The sequence below is a fragment of the Cucurbita pepo genome, chromosome LG13, assembly GCF_002806865.2.
Source record: "Cucurbita pepo subsp. pepo cultivar mu-cu-16 chromosome LG13, ASM280686v2, whole genome shotgun sequence".
Classification (NCBI taxonomy): domain Eukaryota; kingdom Viridiplantae; phylum Streptophyta; class Magnoliopsida; order Cucurbitales; family Cucurbitaceae; genus Cucurbita; species Cucurbita pepo.
Genome location: NC_036650.1, coordinates 6,381,545 through 6,407,202, shown reverse-complemented (window position 1 = coordinate 6,407,202; position 25,658 = coordinate 6,381,545). Strand labels below are relative to the sequence as shown.

Sequence of the window (25,658 nt, the reverse complement as noted above, 5' to 3'; positions counted from 1 at the left end):
ACCCATTGTATTATTAAAACAAATATAATTTCTTAATTTATTTACCAAACCTACAAATAATATTATATAACAATTTGTTTGGTAAACCTTAATTAAAGTGGGCTATAAAACTAAAACATTTAAAAAGCCGATAAATTATATTTAAATTAATTTTAATATTAACGACGATAAGATTTTAACTAATTGAATCATACTTAAATTAATAAATAATTAATTTCAAATTAACGAATTAAATTAATGTTTAATTAATTTTAAATTATGCATGGATTAAATGCTATTATATACAAATAAACTAAAATATTTATATTTCTTTCTAAAAATTTCGGAGAAATATGGATTATTTAAAAATAAAAAAATAAATTTACGAGACTTATAAATGAATTCGTATTGGTAAAATATTAATTTATATTTACTTAATTCAATGGTATAAATTAAATGATTAAGTTGTGTTTTGAGTTAAAAAAAAATTAAATGGAAAAAAAAAATAAAAATAAAGATGAAGTGAAAATATTTAGGGGAAAAAGTTAGGGGTCGATTACTTAAACGAAGACGATAGAAATTGGACCTCAATTTTCGATTCTTGATTCACTTTGGCCGACATTTTGAGTTTTCTTTTTTTTTTCTTGAAGCGCCAAACAGTTAGCGAAATCATGTTTCACGTGATCCATTACGAAGCTTAATTGCGGGTTTCAGTTTATTGGGTTCGTTTTGGAGCCATAATTTCAGTACCAGAGACGCATAGAGCTAGACGAAAAGAGACAATCCTCCGTGGGTGCCTTAAATTCCATTAAATTCTGTTCCTGTTATCTGTTTAATCAGCGAAGCGATTACGAATGCAGAATTCTTACGTTCAAATGGATTTCTTTGACTTGTATGGCGCCAATATCTGTGCTTAATCCCTGTCCCTGTCCTGCTTCTCGGAGTTGGTTTTCTGTGTATCTCTTTAGTTCTTTTGCCGAGAGTTTCGAGACTAAGGCGCAGCTCCTGTGAGTTCTTCACTGGCTGTGTAGTGGGTTAGTTTTCTTTTCCCATGTTTTTGGTCGCTAATATTGGCGGCTTGGTTTAAAATAGGCACCATGAACTTTCGTGTACGCATTAGACGAGGTTTGCTAGTCTTAGCTGCGAAGTACCCATGTTATTCTCTTTTGTTTCCAGCTCAAAGTGTGCTTAATTTAATGATTTGGGACTTTAATAATGTTGATTGAGACTTCTGGGATTGTGGGTTTCTTCTATTTGGGGCGTTCTTAACTGTGTCAAAGTTGAATTTGACCATGCTTCTGAAAAATTGGCAGAGGGAGCTAGCACTAGCAGCCTAGGAGTGAAGAAGGATGTGCTTGTGGCCAAGGGTGCACGTGGGCCTTTAGTTAGCAAGCATTTGCGTGAAATTTTTTACTCAGAATCTATATGTGTAGCAGTTGAAACATATCCAATTCATCAATTACCAATTTTTGAGATCTTTTAGTCTCTTGAGTTCAAGAATGTTAGTTCCTCTACTTCAAGAGGTCAGTGTACAGCAATCTCAAGTTCTACTATTCTTTATGGTTACATATATTTTGAACATTGAAACTATAACATTGAGTTGATATTTGAAGTATTAAGAAATAGTTTATGTGAATTGCTTGATCACGCTTTGATGAAATTAGTTTGTTATATATATGTGTAATACTTATGTATAGTAGAAGTCCTAGGTCATTAAGAGTTCTTCAAATACAGTAGGCCTCAATCTTAACTTTAGGTGTTGCCAACTTAAGCACAATTCAATTGATTAAGGCGTATAGTCGCCAATCCTACTCGTTGAACTCAGACTTTTGGCCTTCCAAGTATATTATTGTTATATTGCCTACAACACGAAGTGTTGACCTTGATAATTGGTGACCATCGTTAACAACACGTTCGTAAAATCTTCCTTTCAGCAAGTTGTTAACATATAAGCTTCTGGTCTAGTCCATGTTCTGGACTTCATGTATTCTACCGTTTTTTATTTTCATTTTTATGTTGTTTTTATGTGTCTAAATTATTTCATTTATTTGCATTTTGCTATGTAAAAATTATAATATTCAGGTGCTGAATAATTTTCATGTTAGTGTAAATCTACTAACATCATGTTTATGCATGAAAATAATGACTAATAATGATTATTCTGGGATTACTTGAAGAATGTTTTACTTGGTATCCAATATTTCAAACAATTTGTATTACTTTTTCTCTGGATGATCTTTTCTAGAGTATCTAGTGACATTTTCAGAAAAATGAAATCATTGAAATTTTTGTTACTAATTATATTTATATCCTAGGACATCTGATTACAGTAGCTAAATTTTCAAATGCTGTGCTGAGAATCGGAACTAAACAATTTAATTTGGCTGCACCTCCAAGAACTTGCTTTGTTTTGTTTTGTTTTTCCATATGGCAACTGCATCTTTATGGTCATCTTGATATCTTACTTTGGACGTCTGAGATCTTTACTTGCAAATTAGTTAGAAAAATGTTGCATCATTGTTATTTCTTTAACATTTGAAATTTAGACTGCTAATTGCAATTGGTTGAGATGGAACATAAAAGTGTCATGTTTCACAGAGCACTGCGGCATATGGAGGATACAGACAGTAGAGAAACGCACTATCACGTCAGTGATAAAGCAAGCGAAGCACGATAAGTGATTTACTCGACTCTCCACAAAAAAAATCTGGATTTTCTCCACTTGCAAGGAACTTACTACACCAGTCCTCTGCAATCATATTCTAATGACTGTGTAATGATCCACCACAATGTGAATAAAATGTGCTCGACACTTGGAGGCTAGATTGCTAGGTATCCCCACTTATAGGAACAGTGTGTTAGTGCACCTATCAGCAGTGGAAGAATTCTACTATTAGAGGAGGAAAACGTCACTTTTTTCATATCCATGACTGAGTGGATAGGTACACAGAGGCCTGACTTCAAATTTGATGAATTGTCAGGGGATAAAGAGGTAGTTATTAGAATACCATGTTCTCATTAAAAAATTTGAGCTCATGCATCTACTGCTTGATATGCTCGGTTCATCATGCATAATGATAAGTGTGCCTAGACATTTCTTTGTAACTTATTTCACATGTTTAGTGGCTTATTCTTGTAATCCTTGTAATTATCTAGGTGGAAGATGCCTTTATACTTGGGCCTAATTTCGTGATTTGGTGTTTCTGAGGGAAAATATAGACATTCTTGCTTTTTTATTGTTCTTTCGTTCTCGCTCCATGTTCCTTGCTCTAGTTTAGATATGCTTTGATTCAATGTTTAATATCTCTGTTGGCTGGCAGAAACAATTAGTTGCAGATCTAGTGAAGATACAACATGATGGGACTGTAGAAGTTGATATAGAGAAAAATGCCCCTGCTGCTTCAGAACTCTTGAAGCTTCATCCTACCTTGAAAGGGTCATCTCCCAAAGTTGATGACATCATTCCTGAGTCCATCAAATTGATTCCAAGGCTGAACATTGCAATACTTGTTGTTGGAACAAGAGGAGACGTGCAGCCGTTCTTGGCCATCGCAAAGAAGCTTCAGGCATGTTTGAAATAGTTTATTAGTTTTCACCTCCTGCACTTTATTTTTATTCTCTTTCTGTTTCACCATTTTTTTTTTGAACTCGTGATCTGGCCGTCATTGAACTATGGTTGTATATTGATCTTAGAGGTGCAAGTGAGTTAATTTGTCGATCATTTTTCAACTGGATTTTGTCTACACAAATTGTTAAAGAAGATTTTGTCATCATGAAATTATTACGATAGTGAATTGCCCTGATTGGAAAAGGTGCTGGATTTGCCTCTTTAGCACTGCATCTAGAGTCTGTATCTCAATGTTCAATTTCAGGGATTAATTAGAATAATTTTTTAATCCATTTCCCATTACTAAAAAATTGAAGTTATTAATAAAAAATCATTGTGGTTGATGCTCTGTAGTGATTTCTTCTTCTTGTTTTTTTTTTTCTTTCCTTTTTTTGTTAACTCTGTATAATTCTCTGAGCTTGCTTGCAGGAATTTGGCCATCGTGTCAGGCTTGCCACTCATACTAATTTCAGAAACTTTGTGAAGTCTGCTGATGTTGACTTTTATCCTCTGGGTGGTGACTCTCGTGGTTTGGCTGAATGTAAGATGCCCTAAATTTTAAAGACTTATATGCACTATGTCTTACACACTTCTTTACCTATTCTTGATTGCATTATTATAGAATTCATTTGATTAGTGTAAAACAAATTTTTTTTCAATTAGGGCCTTAGACAAATTTATATCTCCATCTCCATCTTCTGAAGGTCTGTTGGTTATTGATGCTTTTGAATATGACCAATTATGTCAGAAGACATCCAATTTGACATTATTCAGTTAATAAAATGAAGTCCTGAATATGATATATTTTCATTCTTTGTATTTGAACAGAATGGCTATGATAAAATTCAATTACATCTTAAACTATACCATGGATCACCAGAATATCTATTCGTTTATAATTTCACGACCACTGATTGAGCAGAAGCATCTTTTATTCCTCCATTAAAGAAATCCTTTGATCTTGCAATGTGTCAAGACTGATATTGTGGCTACTGCCCATCAGAAGCTCTTTAATAAATTTAATAATCCACGAACTTTCTTGACTTTATTTAGATCTTTCTACATTTGAGTTTGACATCTTGATTTACTCATTCATGTCTTCTATGAGGAACTGACTTTAATTTCATTGATTCGATTAAATTTAATAAACAAAAGCCAAATGACAGAGACCCTCTACAAAGTCGCAAGACCACAATTACCAAACTCTTGATGGGGAGACCGCCAAGAGGAGAAAAGAACACTATTTCCCTTAAACTCCCCCATTGATGAACTCAACCCTGAAATATTATCCTAGTTTTCTCTAGTCATGCTTCCTTAACAGTAACTCTAATTGCATTGAGCCACAAAGTTTAGCTGTCCACATAAGAGGAAAACCTGTGCAAATGGAAGTGATAAAAAACTCTCCTAAATAAAAAATGAAAGGTCGCTAAGTAGGTAATCAATTCATTTCTCTTGTCCACTTGGACATCTTGGTTGACTCTTGTCCCTGAGTATTTAATCCGCCCAATCCAGACTTTCTTTTAAAAAGATCTTAGGATAAGGACGACTCTCTTAATCTCTTAGCTATCTGCTCTTCAAATATGGATGTTGAGAGAGGGATTTAAAGGAATAGGAAGGTGATCTATCGCTTCAATGATATACTCATTTTCTATTAACTATGAGATTCTCATGGAGGTTCTTGTGAAAAGGAAAAAAGCTTGTTAATACTATTATAGTTCTCTAATTATGCCTGATATGGTTAGTATAATCATTAGAGTTTTCTCTCTTCTTATCCAAAAAACAATAATAATATAATTGAGCTTGCTTTCTTACTATTGTCTTTTTATTTTCTTTCTTTCTCAGTTGCTTGTCGTGCATTAATGATTTTGTAAAATTCAATTTTAGATATGACCAGAAACAAGGGTTTCATTCCGTCTGGACCAGGAGAAATATCTGTCCAAAGGAAACATCTAAAGGTCATTATAGAGTCCACACTTCCTGCTTGCACCGAACCAGATCTAGAAACTGGGATGCCTTTTAGGGCTCAGGCAATTATTGCAAACGCTCCTGCTTATGGTGAGTGATTGTAGGCAAAGTTAAGCATCTCACTTCAATATCATTCTTCAGGTGTGTTTTCCAACAGATGCACATCAACCATTTGAATTATTTCTTGATGTCTTACAAGTTTTACTGAAAACAGGTCTGGGTCATCAGTATCGTTTTTGTTAGTTGCTTTTCGACTATTTTTTTTTTTTTTTTGAAAGGTTAGTTTCCAAATTTCATATTGTGCTTATTTATTTAATTTGTGGTGCAGGGCATACACATGTTGCTGAAGCTCTTCGTGTACCTTTACATATCTTCTTTACAATGCCTTGGACGTAAGTTGATTATAATTGTCATTGTGCTGATGTTGATAGTTTCTAGTACACATTTTGGGAAGAAGATTCCATTCTAATCTTGTGGAAAAGAAAGATCAGTGACCTTCCTTTTAGGATTTCTCATGGGGTGCTTGGTTTGGATTATGTTCACGTTTTTTCTTAAAATAAGAAACAAACACATTTACTAAACCCAAATACAAAAGAGGGCGATAGTGAATCTCCCAAGCAGCCATATAGCTTGCAAAACGGCACTGCACTTGATCGAACAGAAAATTAGGACATAGTTACAATGAAGTTTGTATACAATGCACCATCTTGAGTCTGAGTGTCTAAAAAGATCTAAATCTCTGGAAACTCCAATTATTCTATTTGAAGATTCCTTTATTCCTCCCATCCATATCTCCCAAACTGAAAGGATGGCTTCAATAGCATTGGACAAAAGGACTTTTGAGTTTGGCTTCTATTCAGCGATTTGGATTACATTCATAGGAAATTCGAATGCTCTTTTACACACCTCATTCCATATTTCTCAACTTTTTTTTTCTCTTTTACATACCTCAGTATGAAAGAAATTTGTTTTGATAGCTGATGGTGAGGTGTATTTTACCATGCAACAACCTAGACAATGCTATTGACTGGGTAGGTTGATCTATGAGGAAGCTGTTCTTAGTTGCATAGGTTGGGCAGGCCAAAGTTTAAAGAAGGAAAAAGGACCTGTAATTCTTTAAGCTTATGTCTGGTTATTGTCTCCTAATTTCTGAATTAAATCAATATGGATCAAAATGTAATATCACTTCTTCTTACGTTTTCTATTGATAGGCAGGCCAACAAATGAATTTCCCCATCCATTGGCACGTGTACCCCAAAATACAGGTTATTGGGTATGTACTCTTGTTTGGAGCCTGAAATCTCTCTCTCTCTCTCTCTCTCTTGTAATAGCAAAATTTTCTTTTCATGAGTCAGCTGTTTAGCTGATTTCACTAGTAACGATGTTCGATCACCATTATTGCATTATCCAGATTTCTTACATCATTGTGGAACTACTGATATGGTGGGGAATAAGGGGTTCCATTAATGAGTTCAGGAGGAAGAAGCTGAATCTTGCTCCCATTGCATATTTTAGTACGTATCGTGGATCAATTTCTCATTTGCCTACAGCCTACATGTGGAGTCCTTCCGTTGTGCCAAAGCCAAAGGGTACAATGCAATGTCTGAATTAAATAAAAAAATTGAAAAATTATTTTTATTCATCTTTTTTTTTTTTTTTTTTTTTGNCTTACTTTTTCTTATTATTTACTGTTATTTGAAGGCCTTACATAACGGGGATATGGTAAGTATCAATTGAATACGCATTAATGATTAGTTAGTCAGTAATTGGATGGATGGTCTGGGCAAAGCCATTAGGAGAGAGATCAATTGAAATTTGGCAAAGTAGCAACACGTTCTTCTCTAATTGCTGGATGATGTTTATTTGAACAATTTTGTAACTCTCTGGACAAGTGAGCTACGAAGGAAAACCTTGGATTCTGTCATGAGTGCTCCTACTGGGCTTCATTTCTCTCATTCATTGCAATCAAATTTGCAGTGGTTTTCACTGTCGAGGCTTGGTATTTATAGCAAGAGATGATCAAAGAGATGACCACCCAGTCAAATCATCATCCTCTGCTTGCTTCCATCTCCAAATCGTTGGATGTGGGTGGATTTAACAATCCTCATTACTGGGCACAGGGATCCATTTTGGTCTGAGATCTATAGCTTAACTGAAGTTGAAAACTGTACTCCACCATTATGCTACGAATCATGTTTACATTTGTAGTCTAAAGAGAACAGATTCTACTCATTGATTCGGGCCCAATGGGCATTATCGAGGAGCAGTAAGATTATTTAAGAAGGAAGCAATTAGAGCTTGGCTTGGAAGGATTATCTGGTTGGGGTGTTCAAAATTGATATTTGCTTAACTTTTAAACTAGTTTTTTCTTTTGGTATTCTATTCCGAATATGGAAGTAGAGAACCAAATAGAAAAAAAACCTCTTCGGTATCTGTCTTCTTCATTCACTATTTTTACCTCTTTGCACAAAGTTTAGTGACCATTATTCATATGAATTTAATATTGTTTTTTAGAACTTAAACTTCGTCTTCTTTTGCTCACCTTTTCTTTTACAAGTTTAGGATGTCTTACGTCATTGCCAACTCTGATTTCTACCTATATTCTTATTGTGTTGTGCTTGGAGTTTCTGAATACATATAATTATGTTTTATACATATGGTGCAACTTATTTGCAGATTGGGGGCCTTTAGTTGATGTTGTTGGCTATTGTTTTTTGGACCGTGGATTCAAGTATCAGCCTGAAGAGGCGGTCGTCCAGTGGATTCAAAAAGGAACAAAACCCATATATGTAGGATTCGGGAGTATGGTATAGTGACCTCACCACAATATATGTATTTTTATAACATTGTTGGTCAAATCTCAAATGTCATGGACTCCATTTTTCTTGCAATTCATTTTATCTTGCAATCATTGGGTAGGATCCTTGGTTGTAAGTGTGTCATTTTAAAATTGTTTGATAGGAATTTTAGGGGAGTGTTAAAAAGTATTGGTAAGAGATTATAGTTACCCTAACCCAATAGGCATTAGTTTAAGCTTTTGAGTTAAATAGTGATTTAACATTTGTTAATTACTATTCAATGTGCCCATTGATTTTTCTTATAAATGTTTTTCAAGTATGTGAGCCCATGGCGTAAAAGCTATTGAACTTTTACTTTTGCTTGATCAGCCTCTTGCGGAGCCTCAGAGGACAACTGATATCATATTGGAGGCATTAAAGGAAACAGGGCAAAGAGGGATAATTGACCGGGGTTTAGGAGGCCTAGGAAATTGTAAGTGTATTATTCCATCTTACATTTTAAAGTTATTCCATTTAATGGTTGTATTCTACCTCTCTTCACTGCTTTTAGTTACTGTGGACACTCTATACCTATCTTTTCTTAGACACCACAAGCTATGGATTTGATACTTGCCAATAGTGGGAGTAGTTTAGTCTGTCGGTCTAGCGAGAATATTTATCAATAGTAAAACATATTGTTTTCATTTTCATCTGATTGTCTCCCATTTATGCATTCTGTTTTCTCGGTTCTCCTTGTTTCTTTCCAGTTACTGTTCCTTCATGTTCATCCAAATTCCTGGAATCAATTTTAACAAATTTATTTTAACGTCAACTTTCCAATATCACTGTAATATCTGATTTTAGGCACAACAGGATATGATGGGATATCAATAATTACCAAGAGCTTACCCGCTAGAAGTAACGGCGTGAAGTGAAAATCTTTTCTCCAATAATAGAACTTGTCGAAGGATTAACTTTTAAGTTAGGAGATATTTTTGTAATTCATGAGTTGGTATCCAAGATAAGAATGAATGATATCTATTACTCAACTTGAGGAGCGTGTTGAAGGATATTTGTATAATCCCGTCAAATAAGGGGAGTAGTTGACCATCCTAATTTATATGGTTGGATTTATAGGATTATTATTTTAGCATTGAGGGAATTATTATTTAGGTTTAGTTACCTAGTATCTAGGGATTATTATTATATTTAGATTACCTATAATAGGGATTCATTTAGATTACCTTGTATTTAGAGAATTTGATTTAAATTTAGTCTTTCTTTCCTTAGAAAGGGACAATATTATTCTGATCCTGTTAACTATGATAACTTTGGAGATTGTAGCCATGCGGTTTAGAGAGAAGTTCCTGAATAGAATTGTCTTATACAGGTATAAAAGTTCCTGAAAATGTACTCCTTATACAAGACTACCCCCATGATTGGCTATTTCGTCGATGTTCAGCTGTGGTGAGTGCTACTTACTTTCTAAAACATTATCTTTCATGAAGCAGACTCCAAAGGCTGAATCTTTTCAGCATTCGTCATGTTCACTTCCCTGAATTTTTACTGTTCTTGTAACTCTCACAGCCCACCCTCAGCATACATTATTTTTGGAGGAATTGGCTCATCACTAGGAAATCACTTTAAAATATGTTTTCTTAAGGGATACTGTATTAATGCATAGTGAACTATTTATATTATATGTGGGGCTGCAGGTTCATCATGGTGGTGCTGGAACTACGAGCACAGGACTAAAAGCTGGGGTAAGAACTGTCTAGATGATTCAGTTCTGATGGGAAATTTGTTTGAGTTCTGATTTTAAAATTTGAAATTCAGTGCCCTACGACCATAGTACCGTTCTTTGGAGATCAATTTTTCTGGGGCGAGACAACACATCAGAAGGGCCTTGGACCGATACCAATCCCTATATCTCAGCTAAACGTCGGGAATCTGTCAAATGCTATAAATTTTATGCTCCAGCCTGAGGTGGGATTGTCAATATCGATTGTTCAAACTGATAGATGTAGGCTTTCAACTTAAAGTTGGAAACAATGTTCGGTTTTTTCGATGCATATTGGATCTTAATGAGAATCAAATGAACCAGGTAAAACGTCGAGCAGCTGAAATAGCAGAACTTATAGAGAGCGAGGACGGGGTTGTAGCAGCTGTTAATGCATTTCATCATCATTTACCTCCAGAGTTGCCTCTTCCACCTGTATCTGTCGATGAGGAAGACTTCGGAAGCCCTCTCCAATGGCTTCTTCTAAAAGTGGAAAAGTGGTGTTGCCTTCCTTGTGGTCTCAGGTTTTGATCTGCAATGCTATTGTAGGTATAGGTACAGAAATATGTTCTTCTCATTCTTAGTTTTTGTATTTCATTCATTCAAATACATTAATTCATAAAGCTTGCTAGATGAAAATAAAATATCATGTTATTGTAGCAGTATGTCAATGGTAGTTCATAACAAGCAAAATGTAAAGATTTAAGACATAGATAAGCATAAACTCATAATAGCTAGAAGCCCACGATTAAGACCCCTTTAGTTCTCAAGGAGCAAGACCTTCAGGCTCCATGGATGGTGGCAGTGGAGGTGAGGGTGGAGTTGGAGGTTTGCTACCAGTAGTGTCACAATAGACCTCTAGAATGTTGCCTTCTTCTACTGTGTATCCCAATGAGCTGAGTAATGTTGGCCAACACTTATGCTGGATGATATCGATTGAGTGACAACATTTGGGACTTAAGTGAATCTTTCCATTAAGAAAGAATGTGATGATTTCGCTGCTACATGCTTGGAGTTGAAACAGAGATCCCCAGCATTCTGAGGCATTGCCTTCTACCTTCAATCGTGTTGCTAAGCTTACTGTTGGGTTCGGCGTCGACTCCGCCATGGATGAGAAGGCGAAAACTAGAAGACATGTGAGAATGAAGAGGTTTGGAAGGTAGGCCATTTGGTAATGGATGACAAGGAAGCTAAGTTTCTTTGTTTGCTAGTGTTTTCTGTAGTGTAGGGTTTATATAGGGAAGGATTCTGTTTATTTTCTGTACTTGTGGAAAAATGATGGGATTTGGTTTATTTATGAAGTGAAGTTGATGAGTTTATGTAACTCCCCATTATAAGTGGTGCCCCCTAATTAATTATCTTTAGCTGCTAATTAATCCCTCCTTCCTTTGAGCTTCTCAACCTTTCAACTTTTGCTACCTTTAAGAGCATTGAATTGTAATTTTGGGCCGTTGGAAGATCGAACATAGTCCCTCTCTAAGATGATAACGAGTGTTTTATCTACTAAATTATACTCGAATTGAATTCAACCACTGCAGGATGGAAAATCGAACCACTGTTTGTAATAGCTCAAGCCCATTGTAGAAGATATGGTTCTCTTTGGAGTTTTCTTTTCAAGTTTTTCCTTAAGATTTTTAAAGCGCATTTATTAGGGAGAGATTTTCACACCCTTATAAAGAATGTTTCGTTCTTCTCTCCAATCGATGTGGGATCTCACGATCTACTCTCCCATAGATCTCACATCAGTTGGGGAGAAGAACGAAACATTTTTTATAGGGGTGAGGAAACCTCTCCCTATCAAACACGTTTTAAAAACCTAAAAGAGAAGCTAGAAAGGAAAAGCACAATAGAAAGGAAAAGCACAATATCTGCTAGCAGTGAACTTGAGTTGTTATACAGTCAATCTTTGAGAAGTTGTACTCGAATTGACAGTAATTAGAGCAGAGTAAAAGATCTCATTATCGATCTTTATAGGTTAATTGGTACCTTATCGTTAATTGAAACAGAAAGTTCTCTCGTTATATCCAATAATTATCATTAATTGCATCGGAAGGTACAAAACGGCCCTTGGGGTTTTAATTTAATCATGATTATTTCTTCACGCTTACCAATATGTTAATCAATATATCATATCTGTAAGATAATTGAGTTGTTTAATTTAAAAAGATTAATGGAGCTCATATGCATCACCTTTAACAAATTTATACCAAAAAACTATGATAAAGCAACTTTGCATTACCAAAAAATATCATTAATGAATTAATTATCTTCTCTTATGTTAATTAAACACCATTATATATCACTAATGAACATTTAATTCTCTCTCTAAATCATGGGTTATTGCCCACCATCTCCCTCTATTTAAAATCAATCTTATTTGGGGGATTTGATCTTAAAGAATCAAACTTTATTTTGTTTCAGATTATAATACATATAATTTTGTAATCATTACATTATATTATACATTATATTTAAAAATAAAAAATAAAAAAAACCCAATATTTGGTATATAAATTCATGTGTTAGAGAGAGAGAGAGCCATTTTGTGGGAATCCATGGAGGAAGAACCGCCATTGAAGAGGAAACTGAGAACCCCACCATGAAAATTAGGGCAAACAAGATGAAGAAGATGAAGAAGATGAAGATTGAAGGTTGAATGATTTGAATTTAGGGTGGATATTTGTATATGGTGCTCACTTCTCGTAAGTCTGTCACACTATTTCTTGTATATATGTTTCATTATATAGTTTATTTACTCGTTACTTGTATTTGAATTACTCGATCAATTTTTTTGAACCACCGACTTTGTGGGTAACGGTACATGTTAATTACTGTTGAGTTATGCTTACTTTGACTACCCGATGAAAAAAATTGAACAACATTTCGACTTATACACACAGTTACATACGTTCGAAACGTGGTTTAGTATTATAAATGCAATAACATCTTTAAGAACGTGAAGATGAGTAAAGAATAAGTTAAATTACAAGTTTAGTGTATGAATGTTTAAAAAATGTTTTTGAACTTTTAATTTTGTATCTAATAGAACTATATAGGTGTGATAGTTTTTTTTTAATTTGTAGATCTAATAGACACAAAATTTAAAGTTTAGAGTTCTATTAGACATAAAATTTAAAATTTTCATATTCTTCATTATTTAGATAGTAAAAGTTAACAATAATCATCATTATATTAAAATAATTTTTAATACGCACTTATTTTTTTATTTTGAGTTTAACACGGGTGGGAGTAAGAGATCGAGCTATCAAGCTTTAGAAAAATAATTCATGTCTTAATCTCCCGAGCATGCTTGGAATTACTCTTTTTGTGAAATTCCACATTGGTTGGACATGGGAACGAAACCTCCTTTATAAGAGTGTAGAAATCTCTCCTTAGGTTTAAAAACCATGAGGCTGACGATGATACATAGTCAAAACGGACAATATCTGTTAGCAATGGGCTTGAGCTATTACAAATCGTATTAGAGGATGTGCCAGCAAGGACGCTAGGCCTCCTAAGGAGGTGGATTGTGAGATCCCACGTTAGTTGGAAAGAGGAACAAAACATTTCTTATAAGGACGTAGAAACCTCTCCCTAACAGACACATTTTAAAATCGTGAAGCTACAGCGATACGTAACGAACCAAAGCAGACAATATATATTAGATGGGTTTAACCTATTACAAATGGTATTAGAGTTAGACACCGGGCAGTATGTCAGGAAAGACGCTAGGCCCCAAAGAAGGGTGAATTGTGAGATCCCACATTAGTTGGAGGGAGGAACGAAACATTTCTTATAAGAGTATAAAAACCTCACCTAATAGACGCGTTTTAAAACCGTGAAGCTGATGACAACACGTTACGAGCTAAAGCAGACAAGTTTGAGCGGTGGAAAGAAATTGTTCTAATTCTTTGCAGTGAGTGAGAGTTTCTAATTTGATACAACAAAGTGCATTCAAATCACATCATCCTGTTTCTTCTTTAGTGTTGGGTGTCTTTCTTGGTCTATTCACATGCCAATTTAGTGTCAAAGCTGCTGAGACATATAGCAAAAGCCTGGAATGCCGACAGTGGATATCGATAATCCATCGTAAACATGTCCTTACTGACCTTTCCGAACTGAAGAATGATCTTGTCGTGGTCGGAATGCGTAGGTTGGGCGGGCTGTGGAGGTGCCTGTGATGCTGCTGCTGCTGCTGCTGCCGCCACTTCTGCACCAGCTGAGGTTGCAGCAATCAGCTGAAAGTTCTTAACCGATGCAACCGTCACCCTCCCACGAAAATTGAGACACCAACACTGCAACTGCTCGTGCCATCTAGGCGCCTTGTTCCGAAGAACCAAGGGTCGATCCTTCCCCTCGCCATCTTCGTTAGCAACCATTCCTGCAACATCAGAGAAGCGGGAGCTGCTGAACTCGGTGGAATGATCGATCGACTTGGAGAATGACATGCTACGAAATGAGTCTTCGAGGGGACGAGGATTGAGCTCGGGCTGGCCTGGAACCGAACAACCTGGCTCAAGAGATGAATTGGGGATTGAGTACATGGTGCAGTTCATCCTCCGGGGTCCCCTTGTACCTAATACGTTCAACTCGTATGCAATTTGTGCAATGCTGTAGCTTCCAGCTGGGACCTTCGGCGAGACCTTTTTCGAGTAGAATCTTCGGCTTCGGCCAAGCGTCGGGATTTGGTTGCTGTTGTAAGGAGGCTGTGTATCATATATAATGAACTTGGTTCCCAGAAAATTTGATCTGAAATAGAACCAACCACAGTTCAGTTACATATAATGAACTTGACACTTAAAGGTTCATCAGCAGCATACCTTAGCTTTCCGATATAACCATTGCTCGATCTTGATATATCGTCTGCGGCTAACGATATAACGTACTCCGTAGAAGTAGTTCGCCTCGTTCTTTTTGCAGAAAGAAGAAATTTCCCATTTTCAACAAGTAAAGCTGCATGATTATGCAATGGTTTAATGTTCAAAACATCATGTGCAGGGCTAGATAGAGCAACTAAAGGAAATCCTAACACAGAAGCGGTTTTCGTCAAGCCAAACAGAAGTTCAAATGTTCGAATCAGTCAACTTATTTCTCATATTAGAGTTTCGTGGTAAGAACTTGATAGTACGAGCAGGCAAAACTTGTATAAACATTCAGTTTCTTATTGAAGACCGACATGACATTTCTCCACGATCACGTTACAGTTTTCATGGAAAAAGCTAGTTCCTTTTCAAACATACAAGTAAAATTGGTTTCGAGTCATATCCGAGACTTTCTCAAGCTTCGTTTATGTGAGATCCCACATTGGTTGGTGGGCTTGGGCTGTTACAAATGGTATTAGAGTCAGGCACTGAGCGATGCACTAGCCTCCTGGAGGCTGAGTCACGAAGGGGAGTGGACATGAGGCGGTGAGCCAGTAAGGATGTTGGGCCACGAAGGGGGTGGATTGGGGGGTCCCACATCGATTGGAGAAGGGAACGAGTACTAACGAGGACACTGGGCCCCAAAGGGGGTAGACTGTGAGATCCCACATCGGTTGGAGAGGAGACCGAAACATTCTTTATGAGGGTGTGGAAACTTCTCCCTAACAGACACATTTTAAAAATATTGAGGGGAAGCCCGAAAGGAAAAACCCAAATAAGACAATATCTGCTAGCGGTGGGCTTGGGCCGTTACAGTTTCGATATTAACCCGTGACCGTGCTAAGCCAAGGGATAGAACGCAGCAAAGCAACAAGGAATTTAAGTTCATAATTGTAGAAAATAAAAGAAAGATTCTGCATAGTTAAGAAAATGAGCTTACCAGGACTAAGGCAAAGATAAAGATGATAAGTTAAATTAGATTTGTTCCTCTTGATAAAGCATTGAATAGTTCCATCACGTGGCCCAGGCTGCAAACAAAAAAGTGCATATCAGCATGGTTAAACTAATCTTGCTATAGATTAGTGCACGTCGCCATAACACGCATGGTCCGAGCACGACCAAGAACGTGGCAATCCAACACTCTCATTGTAAGAGCCTAAGCTCACTGCTAGCAGATATTGTCTTCTTTATACTTTCCCTTCTGGGCTTCCTCTCAAGGTTTTAAAACGTGTCTGCTAGGGAGAGGTTTCCACACACTTATAAGGGATGCTTCGTCCCTCTCTCCAACCAATGTGGGATCACCTGAAGGTGTGCCACCGAGGACGCTGGCCTCCTTGTGAGATCCCACATCGGTTGGAGAGGAGAACGAAGCATTCCTTATAAGGGTGAAGAAACTTCTTCCTAACCGATGCGTTTTAAGAACCTTGAAGGGAAGCCCGAAAGTGAAAGTCCAAAGAGGACAATATCTGCTAGCGGTAGGCTTGGCTGTTACAATTAGAGTGTGAAGTACACATAACAGAATAGTTATTCTATATGAACATCGCTTCACAGCCATTAAAAAGAAAACCATCTACCGACCTGCTTCAAGGCGATCGGGAACGTAATTTTCCCAGAGAACTCAGGACTTTTGACCATTTCTTTACACATATCCCTCCATGACCTACACACAGCAGCACAAGCAACAACATTTCTCCGAGAAGGCCAAGTATTCTCACTAGCCTCCAGTCTTCGAACCACATCGCACAATAACTCGGGCGGAAGGCTAGCCCATCGACTAGTCTGAATTAGCAGAGGTTCATCATGAAACTCATGAACTGGTCCATGAGATTTACCCCTGGAATTTCCAGACAGCCTCACCTCAAAACTACGCCTCGATAAGCTTCCAAATCCATCCCGCACATCACGAAGTATGCTTCGGAATGACATCTACCCCGTTCGACAAAAGGCGCCTAGTGATGTTAATGTATCGTCGAGGAGAGGGTACGAACAAAAAGGTGCTTGAAGGATGACCAGAAATCCATCTGCAAATCCACTGAACATTGATTGGTTTCCATCTGCTATACTTAATAAGCAAGAAAGAAAAGGAAGGAGAGATATATAGTAAAGCAAAAAGCAAGGAAAGAAGATTCTTCAAAAGAACATAAAGCAAACATCACATGGACCTAAAGCGCATAAAATACCGCTCTTTTGTTGGTTCTATCTTTTGTAACAAACTACTTGATATCAAACTTTCCCTATACTAACATAATATTCAAATATGGAATCTTATTACCACAAAGAATCATACTAATACTCATGAACAATCCAAAAAATCCATGAAAAAAGGTGCATCCAACACGATATCATGAAGTTTCCCGAGCTCGTTTGATCAGTCGACACTGATTCCGGATAAGAACTTTCCTAGAGACTGAAGTGTAACAGCCCAGGCCTACCGCTAGCTGATATTGTCCGCCTTGACCCGTTACGTATTGCCATTAGTCTCATGGTTTTTAAACGCGTTGGTTAGGTAGAGGTTTCCACACCCTTATAAGGAATGCTTCGTTTCTCTCTCGAACTGATATGGGATCTCACAATCCACCCCACTTGGGGGTCCAACGTGTCTGCTAGGGTGAGGTTTCCACACCCTTATGAGGAATACTAGCCGATATTGTCCGCTTTGGCCCATTACGTATCCTCATCAACCTCACGATTTTAAAACGCGTCTGATAGGGAGAGGTTTCCACACCCTTATGAGGAATGCTTTGTTCCCTCTCCGACCGATGTGAGATCTCACAACCCACCCCACTTGAAATCCAACGTCCTCGCTGGCACACCGCTTAGTGTCTGTCTCGCTCTGATACCATTTGTAACAGCTCATGCCTACCGCTAGCTGATATTGTCCGCTTTGGCCCGTTACGTTTCGCTGTCGGCCTCACGATTTTAAAACACAACTACTAGAGAGAGGTTTCCACACCCTTGTGAGAAATGCTTCGTTCCCTCTCCAACCGAGGTGGGATCTCACAATCCATCCCCTTTGGGGGTCCAAAGTCCTCTCTGATACCATTTGTAATAGCTCAAGCCCACCACTAGCCAATATTGTCCGCTTTGGCCTATTACATATCGACATCAGTCTCACGATTTTAAAACGCATCTACTAGGGAGAGGTTTCCACACTCTTACAAGGAATACTTCGTTCTTCTCACCAATCAATATGGGATCTCACTTGAAGAGTCCAGTAAACTTCAACATTCAGTTATGTGTCCTTTAATTCGATTCAACTCGATAATTCGAAGAAAGTAACGAAAAATATAAAGATGAACTGCAAAAAAGAACTGGGAAATGAAAAAATCTGATTGTAAACACTGATCAGATAAAGTAGGAAGAACAAGTGCAAAAAACAACCCTAAATGATACTCAAAATACAAAGAGTTTTACCACTAAATCTCCCACAGATCGATAAGGAACACAGGAGCCTTCCAATGAAACACAGCAACAATGCTATCATCTAAACACAAACTAAACCCAACAGAGAATTCCAATAAAATTGAAACAAAATGGGCATAGATTTCAGACAGTGTTGGATGAACATGAAAAGCCACAAAAAGCAAAAGCACTAAGGAAATTTTTGGAATCATTGCTCCACCAAGAGGATAGGGGCAGGACCCATTTGAAGATAACCCACTAAGAACCTCCACGAACAAGAATCACTCAACAAAATCAATTGATAGCAACAAACACAAGAAATTGATATCAAAAACTCCCTGATTAGAACAAAAACAACACAGAATCGAAGCGATGAATATGTTCAGAGGGCGGCCATGGTTGGAACCGAAAGCTACTTACCGTTTCTTCTTTAGCTACGAGGGAACCCAGAAGAGCCACAACTTTTTGGTCTCTGTTCTCTCTCTCTCTCTCTCTCTCTCTCTCTCTTCAAGACCAGACTTCCAATTCCTTTCTCTTAAATCGAGCCGATGAACTGTGTATGTCTACAATTAAATAATAAAGTTTCTTCTTTTAATTACTTTATTGTCGTTCTTGTTTAATTAAACAATTCAATTCCTTTCAATTTTTATTTTTATTAAGACCCTTATTAAATTAAGATTTTGGGTTTTGTTATAAAATATTTTGGATTTTTAATCAAAATTATTACAAAATTTCAAATTTCAAATTAATATATTTTTTAATTTAAAAGCTTAAAAAATACATATTTGAATTTTTGATATCGGTTAGGATCTCTGTTTTACGAGTCCCTATGTCTCCTATGTGGTAGACATGGGGACGGAAAAAACGAAAGGAGTGAGGTTTCTCTAGTTTTTGGCTTACGGGTATTAGCTCATTAGTAGAGCGCACCCATAATAATTGAGTCATTGAACTTAAGTTTTGAGGGCTCATAGCCACCTCTATAATTCAAATTTTGTTATCGATTATTAAAAAATAAGAAAAAAATATAATATATTTTAAATTTATATAATAATCTAAACGAGGAAGAAACAATTAAGTGAGATAATGTATGAATAAAAAATAAAAGTAAGAAATAAAAAAAGGGTAGTTGAAGAAATAATTCTCTTAAATATATCACTTGCGGATACGAATTTACGTTTTTAACCTTGGACAGTTGACAGTTAAACCGAGGCCATCGTCCGTTAGCTGGCAAAACAGAAGTTGGGAGATAAGGGCAGAGAGGGGATTACACATTTGTCCCATTTTCAAAACTAACGGCTAACTAACAGCACGTTACGTCGTAAACAGCGTTAGAGCAGGTGGGGCCTAGGGGAGGAAGCAGTTATCAAGTACGTGGCAGATCATTGTTTTTTCTGTGTGGAAGGATCTATTTATCGTTCATTTGACGAAGGATGACGTCATTTAATTAATCATACGGTCATTAATCTACGTGGAGGGCAAAAATAAAATAAAACCCTATTTTCGCCGACGTATTTTAAAATTTTATTTTCTTTTTTTTCCTGTTTCTTTAAAAATACTATCTCTTTTATATAATTTAATTTATATATTTAAATAGGGTCTTTTATTTTTAATAAATTTTAAATAATAATATTAAAAAAAAGAAAAGAAAGTGGGACCCACGTTGGACCTTTGGGTAAATATAAAAATAAGAGAATATTACCAAAACTACCCCACTAATTTTGGAAATTGACGTGGGGCATGCGGGATGATGTGAAATGACGAGAATGCCCACAGCATGCTAGGCACGTGGGTGGTGACAGTGAGTGAAAGATGAAGGGTATGGATGGAATTGCGTTGGGAAATGGATTGAGTGTCAGCTGAAAACAAGGACTAAACTATAATTTCAGTGAATATCGACACCTTCTATTCCATCTACTTCTTTTTATTTTATTTATTTTATTTAAAGCACTCTAAATTAATAAATATAAAATTTCAGTGCCATAATATATAATAATACCCTACTTTTTTTTTTTTTTTTAATAATTTCCTCAAATTTTAATTTTATTTTTTAATTCGTCAATTAATTTTCATATTATATTATTTTTCCTTTTTTTTATTTATTTATTTCTAATCTATAAATAACTACATGAACTTGTTAGGAAAGAAACAATTATTATAGAATCGAGCTGTCGAGTTGATAGTAAGTTAGACGAATTTTGTAACTACCCGGACAAGAAAAACGTGCGCCATGATGATCTTGATTGACTATTTTGATGTGTCGATGTAACATTTAAGTAGAGTTATATATATAAATAAAGTTGTAAGATAAGAATAGATTTATGCGTAATTTGAGTAAATTAAAAGTGTTACGTAATAATGAGTATGAAATTGAATGCTTTTATTTTGATTTTAATAAAAGAGGCATGAATGAAGGCTGCTGCACTTGGCTTTTTTGGGAACTTTGACTTACTAAATTATTAGGGTATGGAGTGTCCAACAAGCTAAGTACAAAATTCAATATACTTTTTGATATCTAAATATAAAAGTATGTGTTACATAAATAAATAAATAAATAGATAGGAGGGTACCTACGAAATTCTCCCAATTTAATTACTGTACTTTTTCCTATACATTTTAACATATGAAAAAGAAGTACATTTTTGCTTTGCCATATAGATCATAATCAATGCATGAAATGAAGAGGTCGATGTAAATGCAGCGGTAGATATTTAAAGATGTGCATTTTATTCACAAGACTAATCGAGAATGGGGAGGGAGTGGGAAACATTTTTTTCTGTTAGATGAATGGGGCCAGCGGAATTTATATATGTATGTATATGTGTGTGTATATAGTAAAAAATAAATTAGTTAATTTGAGACGTAATACTCGAATAATTTGTAACTATTAGATCGGTTGTAATATTGAAATTTAAATTTTTGTAGATTTTTTTTATGGTTAAAAAAGCAGGTTGTAATATTGAAATTTAAAATTTGAAAAATTATGTTGCTGTTTGCTTCATAAATATATTGAATTAAGAATTTTTTTACAATTTTTTTTAATAAAGATTATAAAATTGAAAAACTTTAAAATAATTATTTTTTAAAAAGAATAATAAACGAAAAAAAAAAGACTCGTGGAGAACTTGATCTCCGCAAAAATAAATGAGGAATACGTAGGAATGGGAAATGAAACATGTAGCGAGAATGGGGATGGGGAAGGCCTCATCCTTGCCCCGCCTCATGGACATCTCTATTAAGGTACTCATTTCTTTACAATTAATTGGTCAAATCTCCATACTTTAAATTTATCACACCAAGAACGGTACATCATATATAGAAAAAATCTTTCGAAAAAAACTCATCGACCCCAAAATCTCTAAGAAAAAAAAAAGTAAATTTTTTAGTTCAACAACCTACGAAGATTTAAACATTTGATTTTTTGGATAAAATTACAACACTGCAATCAGACGAACAACTTATACGTCTTTAGGGAAGTAATCGAATTCATTAATTCGTTTGACCGTACGAACGAGTATAGTAGGTGTTTAATGAAGGGTAGGTGACAATGCATATGGGTCATTAAATAGGGGCATTTTGGGAATTACATATCTCTCTTATAAGATATCTTTAGGGACAAGTTTTGGTTTGTCACAAATACTATATTATATATACCATAATTTCATAATAATGATATTTATATAAACATAGACAAACTCCACTAACCAAGGAATATGTCTATATTTATGAATATGCCCTATGCTTTTGCCAGGAGAGTGAGCATATTAAATATTTTTAGAATAAGGTCCCAACCTTGAATTAAAATAATATGTAAATTTCAAGTATATATTATTTTAATTATATACTTTTGGTGCCCATTATGATTAAAATAGACAAAAAGGGAAGAGCATTTAATACCTGCACCCCATGACCAATCTGTAGCTTTGAATGCTCCAGCTGAACACATCACCAGGGTTTACCCTTCCTGCCGCCTTCCCATTGTTATGTGACCTGCTTCAACATCACAAACACAACAACACTCACCCCGGCTGATGGGCTAATCTTTATGCATCTAACGGTTCGAGCCTACCACTAACAGATATTGTCCTATTTGAACTTATAAAGCCTACTGCTAGCAGATATTGTCCTATTTGAACTTATAAAGAATGCTTCGTTCTCCTCCCAACCAACGTGGGATAACGTGGGATCTCACAATGCAGTTCGTGCTAACTCATAATTTTCAAGCATGGTCATCAAGGTTTGTAAAGTATGTGATTTGGGAGCTTCGACTTGTTCGAGCACCACTGTGCTTGTATGTTTTTACAATGGAACTTCGACGCTCGCTCTCATAACACTTCAAATGATAAAGTCAGCATTTCATGACTGTGTTATGGATGCAGCAAACAGTGCCAAGAAAAGAAAATGTAATCTTGCACTGAACTATACTAATTCTTCCCACCTATTAGTGTATTAACAACAAACAGAACCAGAACGTTAATGTAACAGTCCAAGCTCACTGCTAGTAGATATTGTCTTATTTAGACTTTTCTTTTCGGGTTTTTCCTCAAAGTTTTTAAAATGCGTCTGCTAGGGAGAAGTTTCCACACCCTTATAAATAATGATTCATTTTCCTTCCCAATCGAGGTGGGATCTCACACCTGACAACTCCCAAACCAAAAAGGAACGACTATATAAAGATATCTACATGAGAACATTTCTTAATGAGAATATAAGAATACAAGCAGTTGTTTCCAAAGCAGGAATTCCCCGAGCGAACGAGCGAGCTCGTAGCAGGGCTGGAAGTTACCGTGGATGATGGTGAAATGTGCTTGTAGGATCGGTATACATAAAAGGGAAAAACAACCTCAGAGTCAGAGATGCTACAACTTCTCTAAATCTAAGATCCTCTCTATCTACAAAATGAAATTCATTCCACAACCATGGATCAAAAAAAAAAAAAAAATTAAATAGTTATCAAACGAGGCGTTAATAACCCAAGACTTTGGTTCTTTCACGAAGCTTGAAGCCTCATAGGGAATTAGAGGAGATGATCCACGAGCATAATGCACGGTGGAGCTATGAATATTTGACTATCGAAAACGTAAAATGAACAAAGAAAGAACTACGAAATCCATTGAGAGATGATAGTATGCAATTCTCCATTTAAAGAGCTCAATAATCCAGTAGAACATGTAATCAATCATCTGTATACTAGAGAATGACCAAAACGGTGGAATTAATTCAGAGAAATGGCATCAATTTGGCACATATCAACCATTCTTCATATTCCTCAACCACGACAGATTCCACATAAGTAAAGGAAAAACAGTGAAAAGCAGCCATTTGTATTGTCACCTTTCTAACTTTACATGCTAGATGAAGGCAATGTAAAAATACCCAAATAAAACTCTCATTACTCGCATAACCAGAAATATATAAACAACAGCAGCTCAATGATTCAAAGTAGTAGATTAATTGAAAGAAAATCTTCCAACCTGATAAACTTTGTTTGGATTATAGCAGCCGATCAATGAAATCCCGAGCCAATTTCCTTTTGCTTTAAGTCGAGTGCAATGCGCTCGTTTTCAAGCTTCATCCTCTCATTTACCATCCTCATTTTTTCCAACTCACGGTCCTTTTTCTTGTTGAATCTCTCCCACTTGAACTTCTGTTTCTCCAATTCCAACATTTCAACTTGAATTTGAAGCTTTTGATCTTCCAATTGAAGTAAACGAAGCTCCATCCACTGTTTTTGCGATGTTGAACCCTTCATACCTTCAGTTTCTAAGTGAGCTGTATCAGCTTGAGCAAACTGTGCTTGTGCGTGAGCATGAGAACTCAAGGATTTGCCACAGGCATGAGTATCATCATGGTCTTGGTCTCGTCTTAGCCTCTTCACTGAGCCTCCTAATACCCCGAATGATCGTCTACTGTCCCCATGAGGTGCAAAATTCTCCTCAAAATCATCACGTTCATCAGTTTCATCATGTTCGTTTTCATCAAAATCATCATTTTGGTGTCTCCTTGGCTCGTCATTATCGTGATCATCCCTTGCTCTAAAAGCCAGCTGCAAAGAACGCTGCAAAGCAGGATCATGGGGCAGATGAAGTCGATTTGAATTATGATAAGAACACATCTCCTCATAGAACAGTTGCTTCGAGTTTAAAATCTTTCTCACATCATCCTTCTCTTTATCTGTTAAATATTCAAGAACATCAAGAAGTGCAGGGTTCTCAACAACCTTGCAAGAAGTGCCTCTCCCAATTATATCATTGAGCCTCTTATACCTCTTATTGAGATCATTAAACTTATCCTCACACTGCTGAGGTGAAACTTGATAGCCCCTTTCAGCCATGACTTTTGATATCAATTTCCATTTACCTTTCTTCTGTATAATATGGCATTTCCTTCTTCCAGCCCCATCAAAATCTGAATTAATATCATCTCCTATATAAGACACTGCTGTAATCAGAAGCTTCACCATTTTATCCGTCCATTTCACGCGATGCCATACCGATCCCTTCTTCCCCTTACTCGTCTCATTATGACCATCAATACCATCCTCAGTAAAGCTCGGCTCTTCGTCACTAGCCGAGTTTTTACACCTTTCTCCCTTGTTATAATCTACCAAAGACATGGCATGGTCACAATTTTGTACAACTCCCATGGAAAGTGAAAATCCCTCCTGAATGGAAGGATTGGCCGCAGATCCCTGACGAGTATGAGGATGATGTTGTTGGTGTAAGGCGTGAGAGTGTTGTGCTTGGCTATGAACCTTAAAGGGTCCTTGCAAATCGAGACCTCCATAAGAGGTTCCTCCTGGAATCAACCCTCCTTGTGATAAATTACCTTCCATATATGTCAAAAGAACATTTCATCTCATACCCAAAAACGCATAGTCCAGAATCCTATCGTTCATATGAACCTTGAACTATTAAATCACCAAACAATCATCCCTATTGATAAAGAATGACAAAAAAGGCACACCCAGGTCGAAATTTCCCCACTAGACAATGGGAAATTTCTTTCAAACAAACCCCATTTGGGCAGAAACCAAAGGAATCAAGAGAAACCCTTCAAACATGACTAAACCCATAATTAATAAGAGCGATTAAATCAGAAAAGGGGAAGATAAGAGCAAGAACCCTTCAAAGCAAAGCGATGAACAAAGGAGTAAAAGCACTTATCTGACCAAAACCCAGAAAGGAGGAGGAGAGCGGAAGCAAGGCAAAGAGGTGAAGAGTAACAGATCCTGGCGCTTATTGGCTGTGCGTGGCGATCGAGAAAGGGAAAAGGGTCGTGGGGGGGGG

At 36.4% G+C, this 25,658-nt stretch overlaps 4 protein-coding genes across 7 annotated transcripts; 1 reads left to right on the top strand and 3 right to left on the bottom strand.

Moving 5' to 3' along the window:
- Positions 1-559: 559 nt before the first annotated feature.
- Positions 560-10,773, top strand: LOC111808845 (sterol 3-beta-glucosyltransferase UGT80B1). Of its 2 annotated transcripts, none has more exons than XM_023695046.1 (15): positions 560-1,013; positions 1,293-1,502; positions 2,578-2,971; positions 3,300-3,545; positions 4,016-4,127; positions 5,471-5,641; positions 5,880-5,943; positions 6,767-6,824; positions 6,963-7,140; positions 8,228-8,358; positions 8,719-8,821; positions 9,719-9,795; positions 10,044-10,091; positions 10,165-10,351; positions 10,433-10,593. In XM_023695046.1, the coding sequence occupies exons 3-15, from the start codon at positions 2,906-2,908 to the stop codon at positions 10,450-10,452; spliced, it is 1,461 nt and encodes a 486-aa protein (XP_023550814.1). In that variant the 5' UTR covers positions 560-1,013; positions 1,293-1,502; positions 2,578-2,905; the 3' UTR covers positions 10,453-10,593. The 2 variants fall into 2 exon arrangements, with proteins under 2 accessions (XP_023550814.1, XP_023550813.1); XM_023695045.1 differs by having other exon boundaries at positions 561-1,013; positions 10,165-10,314; positions 10,433-10,773.
- Positions 10,774-10,874: 101 nt separating this feature from the next.
- On the bottom strand, positions 10,875-11,216 carry LOC111809298 (egg cell-secreted protein 1.1). The gene has a single exon (XM_023695740.1). It carries the CDS (start codon positions 11,214-11,216, stop codon positions 10,875-10,877), a length of 342 nt encoding a protein of 113 aa, XP_023551508.1.
- Positions 11,217-13,991: 2,775 nt separating this feature from the next.
- On the bottom strand, positions 13,992-18,921 carry LOC111809239 (tubby-like F-box protein 8). 3 transcript variants are annotated; one of them, XM_023695655.1, is made up of 5 exons: positions 18,793-18,921; positions 16,549-17,002; positions 15,911-15,998; positions 14,929-15,061; positions 13,992-14,857 (listed from the first exon to the last, which is right to left on the bottom strand). In XM_023695655.1, the coding sequence occupies exons 2-5, from the start codon at positions 16,894-16,896 to the stop codon at positions 14,113-14,115; spliced, it is 1,314 nt and encodes a 437-aa protein (XP_023551423.1). In that variant the 5' UTR covers positions 16,897-17,002; positions 18,793-18,921; the 3' UTR covers positions 13,992-14,112. The 3 variants fall into 3 exon arrangements, with proteins under 3 accessions (XP_023551423.1, XP_023551422.1, XP_023551424.1); XM_023695654.1 differs by having other exon boundaries at positions 16,549-16,991; positions 18,793-18,920; XM_023695656.1 differs by lacking the exon at positions 18,793-18,921 and adding an exon at positions 18,385-18,744 and having other exon boundaries at positions 16,549-16,991.
- Positions 18,922-23,567: 4,646 nt separating this feature from the next.
- Positions 23,568-25,652, bottom strand: LOC111809238. The gene has a single exon (XM_023695653.1). The coding sequence runs from the start codon at positions 25,202-25,204 to the stop codon at positions 23,876-23,878; it is 1,329 nt and encodes a 442-aa protein (XP_023551421.1). The 5' UTR covers positions 25,205-25,652; the 3' UTR covers positions 23,568-23,875.
- Positions 25,653-25,658: the final 6 nt, after the last annotated feature.

What these genes read in the sequence shown, in the direction of transcription:
- LOC111808845 (XM_023695045.1), top strand. Translation starts at nt 2,906, where the DNA reads ATGACTGAGTGGATAGGTACACAGAGGCCTGACTTCAAATTTGATGAA. An exon ending in CCATCGCAAAGAAGCTTCAG is followed by an intron (nt 3,546 to 4,015) that starts GCATGTTTGAAA and finishes GCTTGCTTGCAG; the next exon opens with GAATTTGGCCATCGTGTCAG. An exon ending in CTCTCGTGGTTTGGCTGAAT is followed by an intron (nt 4,128 to 5,470) that starts GTAAGATGCCCT and finishes ATTCAATTTTAG; the next exon opens with ATATGACCAGAAACAAGGGT.
- LOC111809238 (XM_023695653.1), bottom strand. Translation starts at nt 25,204, where the DNA reads ATGGAAGGTAATTTATCACAAGGAGGGTTGATTCCAGGAGGAACCTCT.
- LOC111809239 (XM_023695655.1), bottom strand. Translation starts at nt 16,896, where the DNA reads ATGTCATTCCGAAGCATACTTCGTGATGTGCGGGATGGATTTGGAAGC. An exon ending in TCCCGATCGCCTTGAAGCAG is followed by an intron (nt 15,999 to 16,548) that starts GTCGGTAGATGG and finishes TTTTGTTTGCAG; the next exon opens with CCTGGGCCACGTGATGGAAC. An exon ending in TTATCTTTGCCTTAGTCCTG is followed by an intron (nt 15,062 to 15,910) that starts GTAAGCTCATTT and finishes ATAATCATGCAG; the next exon opens with CTTTACTTGTTGAAAATGGG.
- LOC111809298 (XM_023695740.1), bottom strand. Translation starts at nt 11,216, where the DNA reads ATGGCGGAGTCGACGCCGAACCCAACAGTAAGCTTAGCAACACGATTG.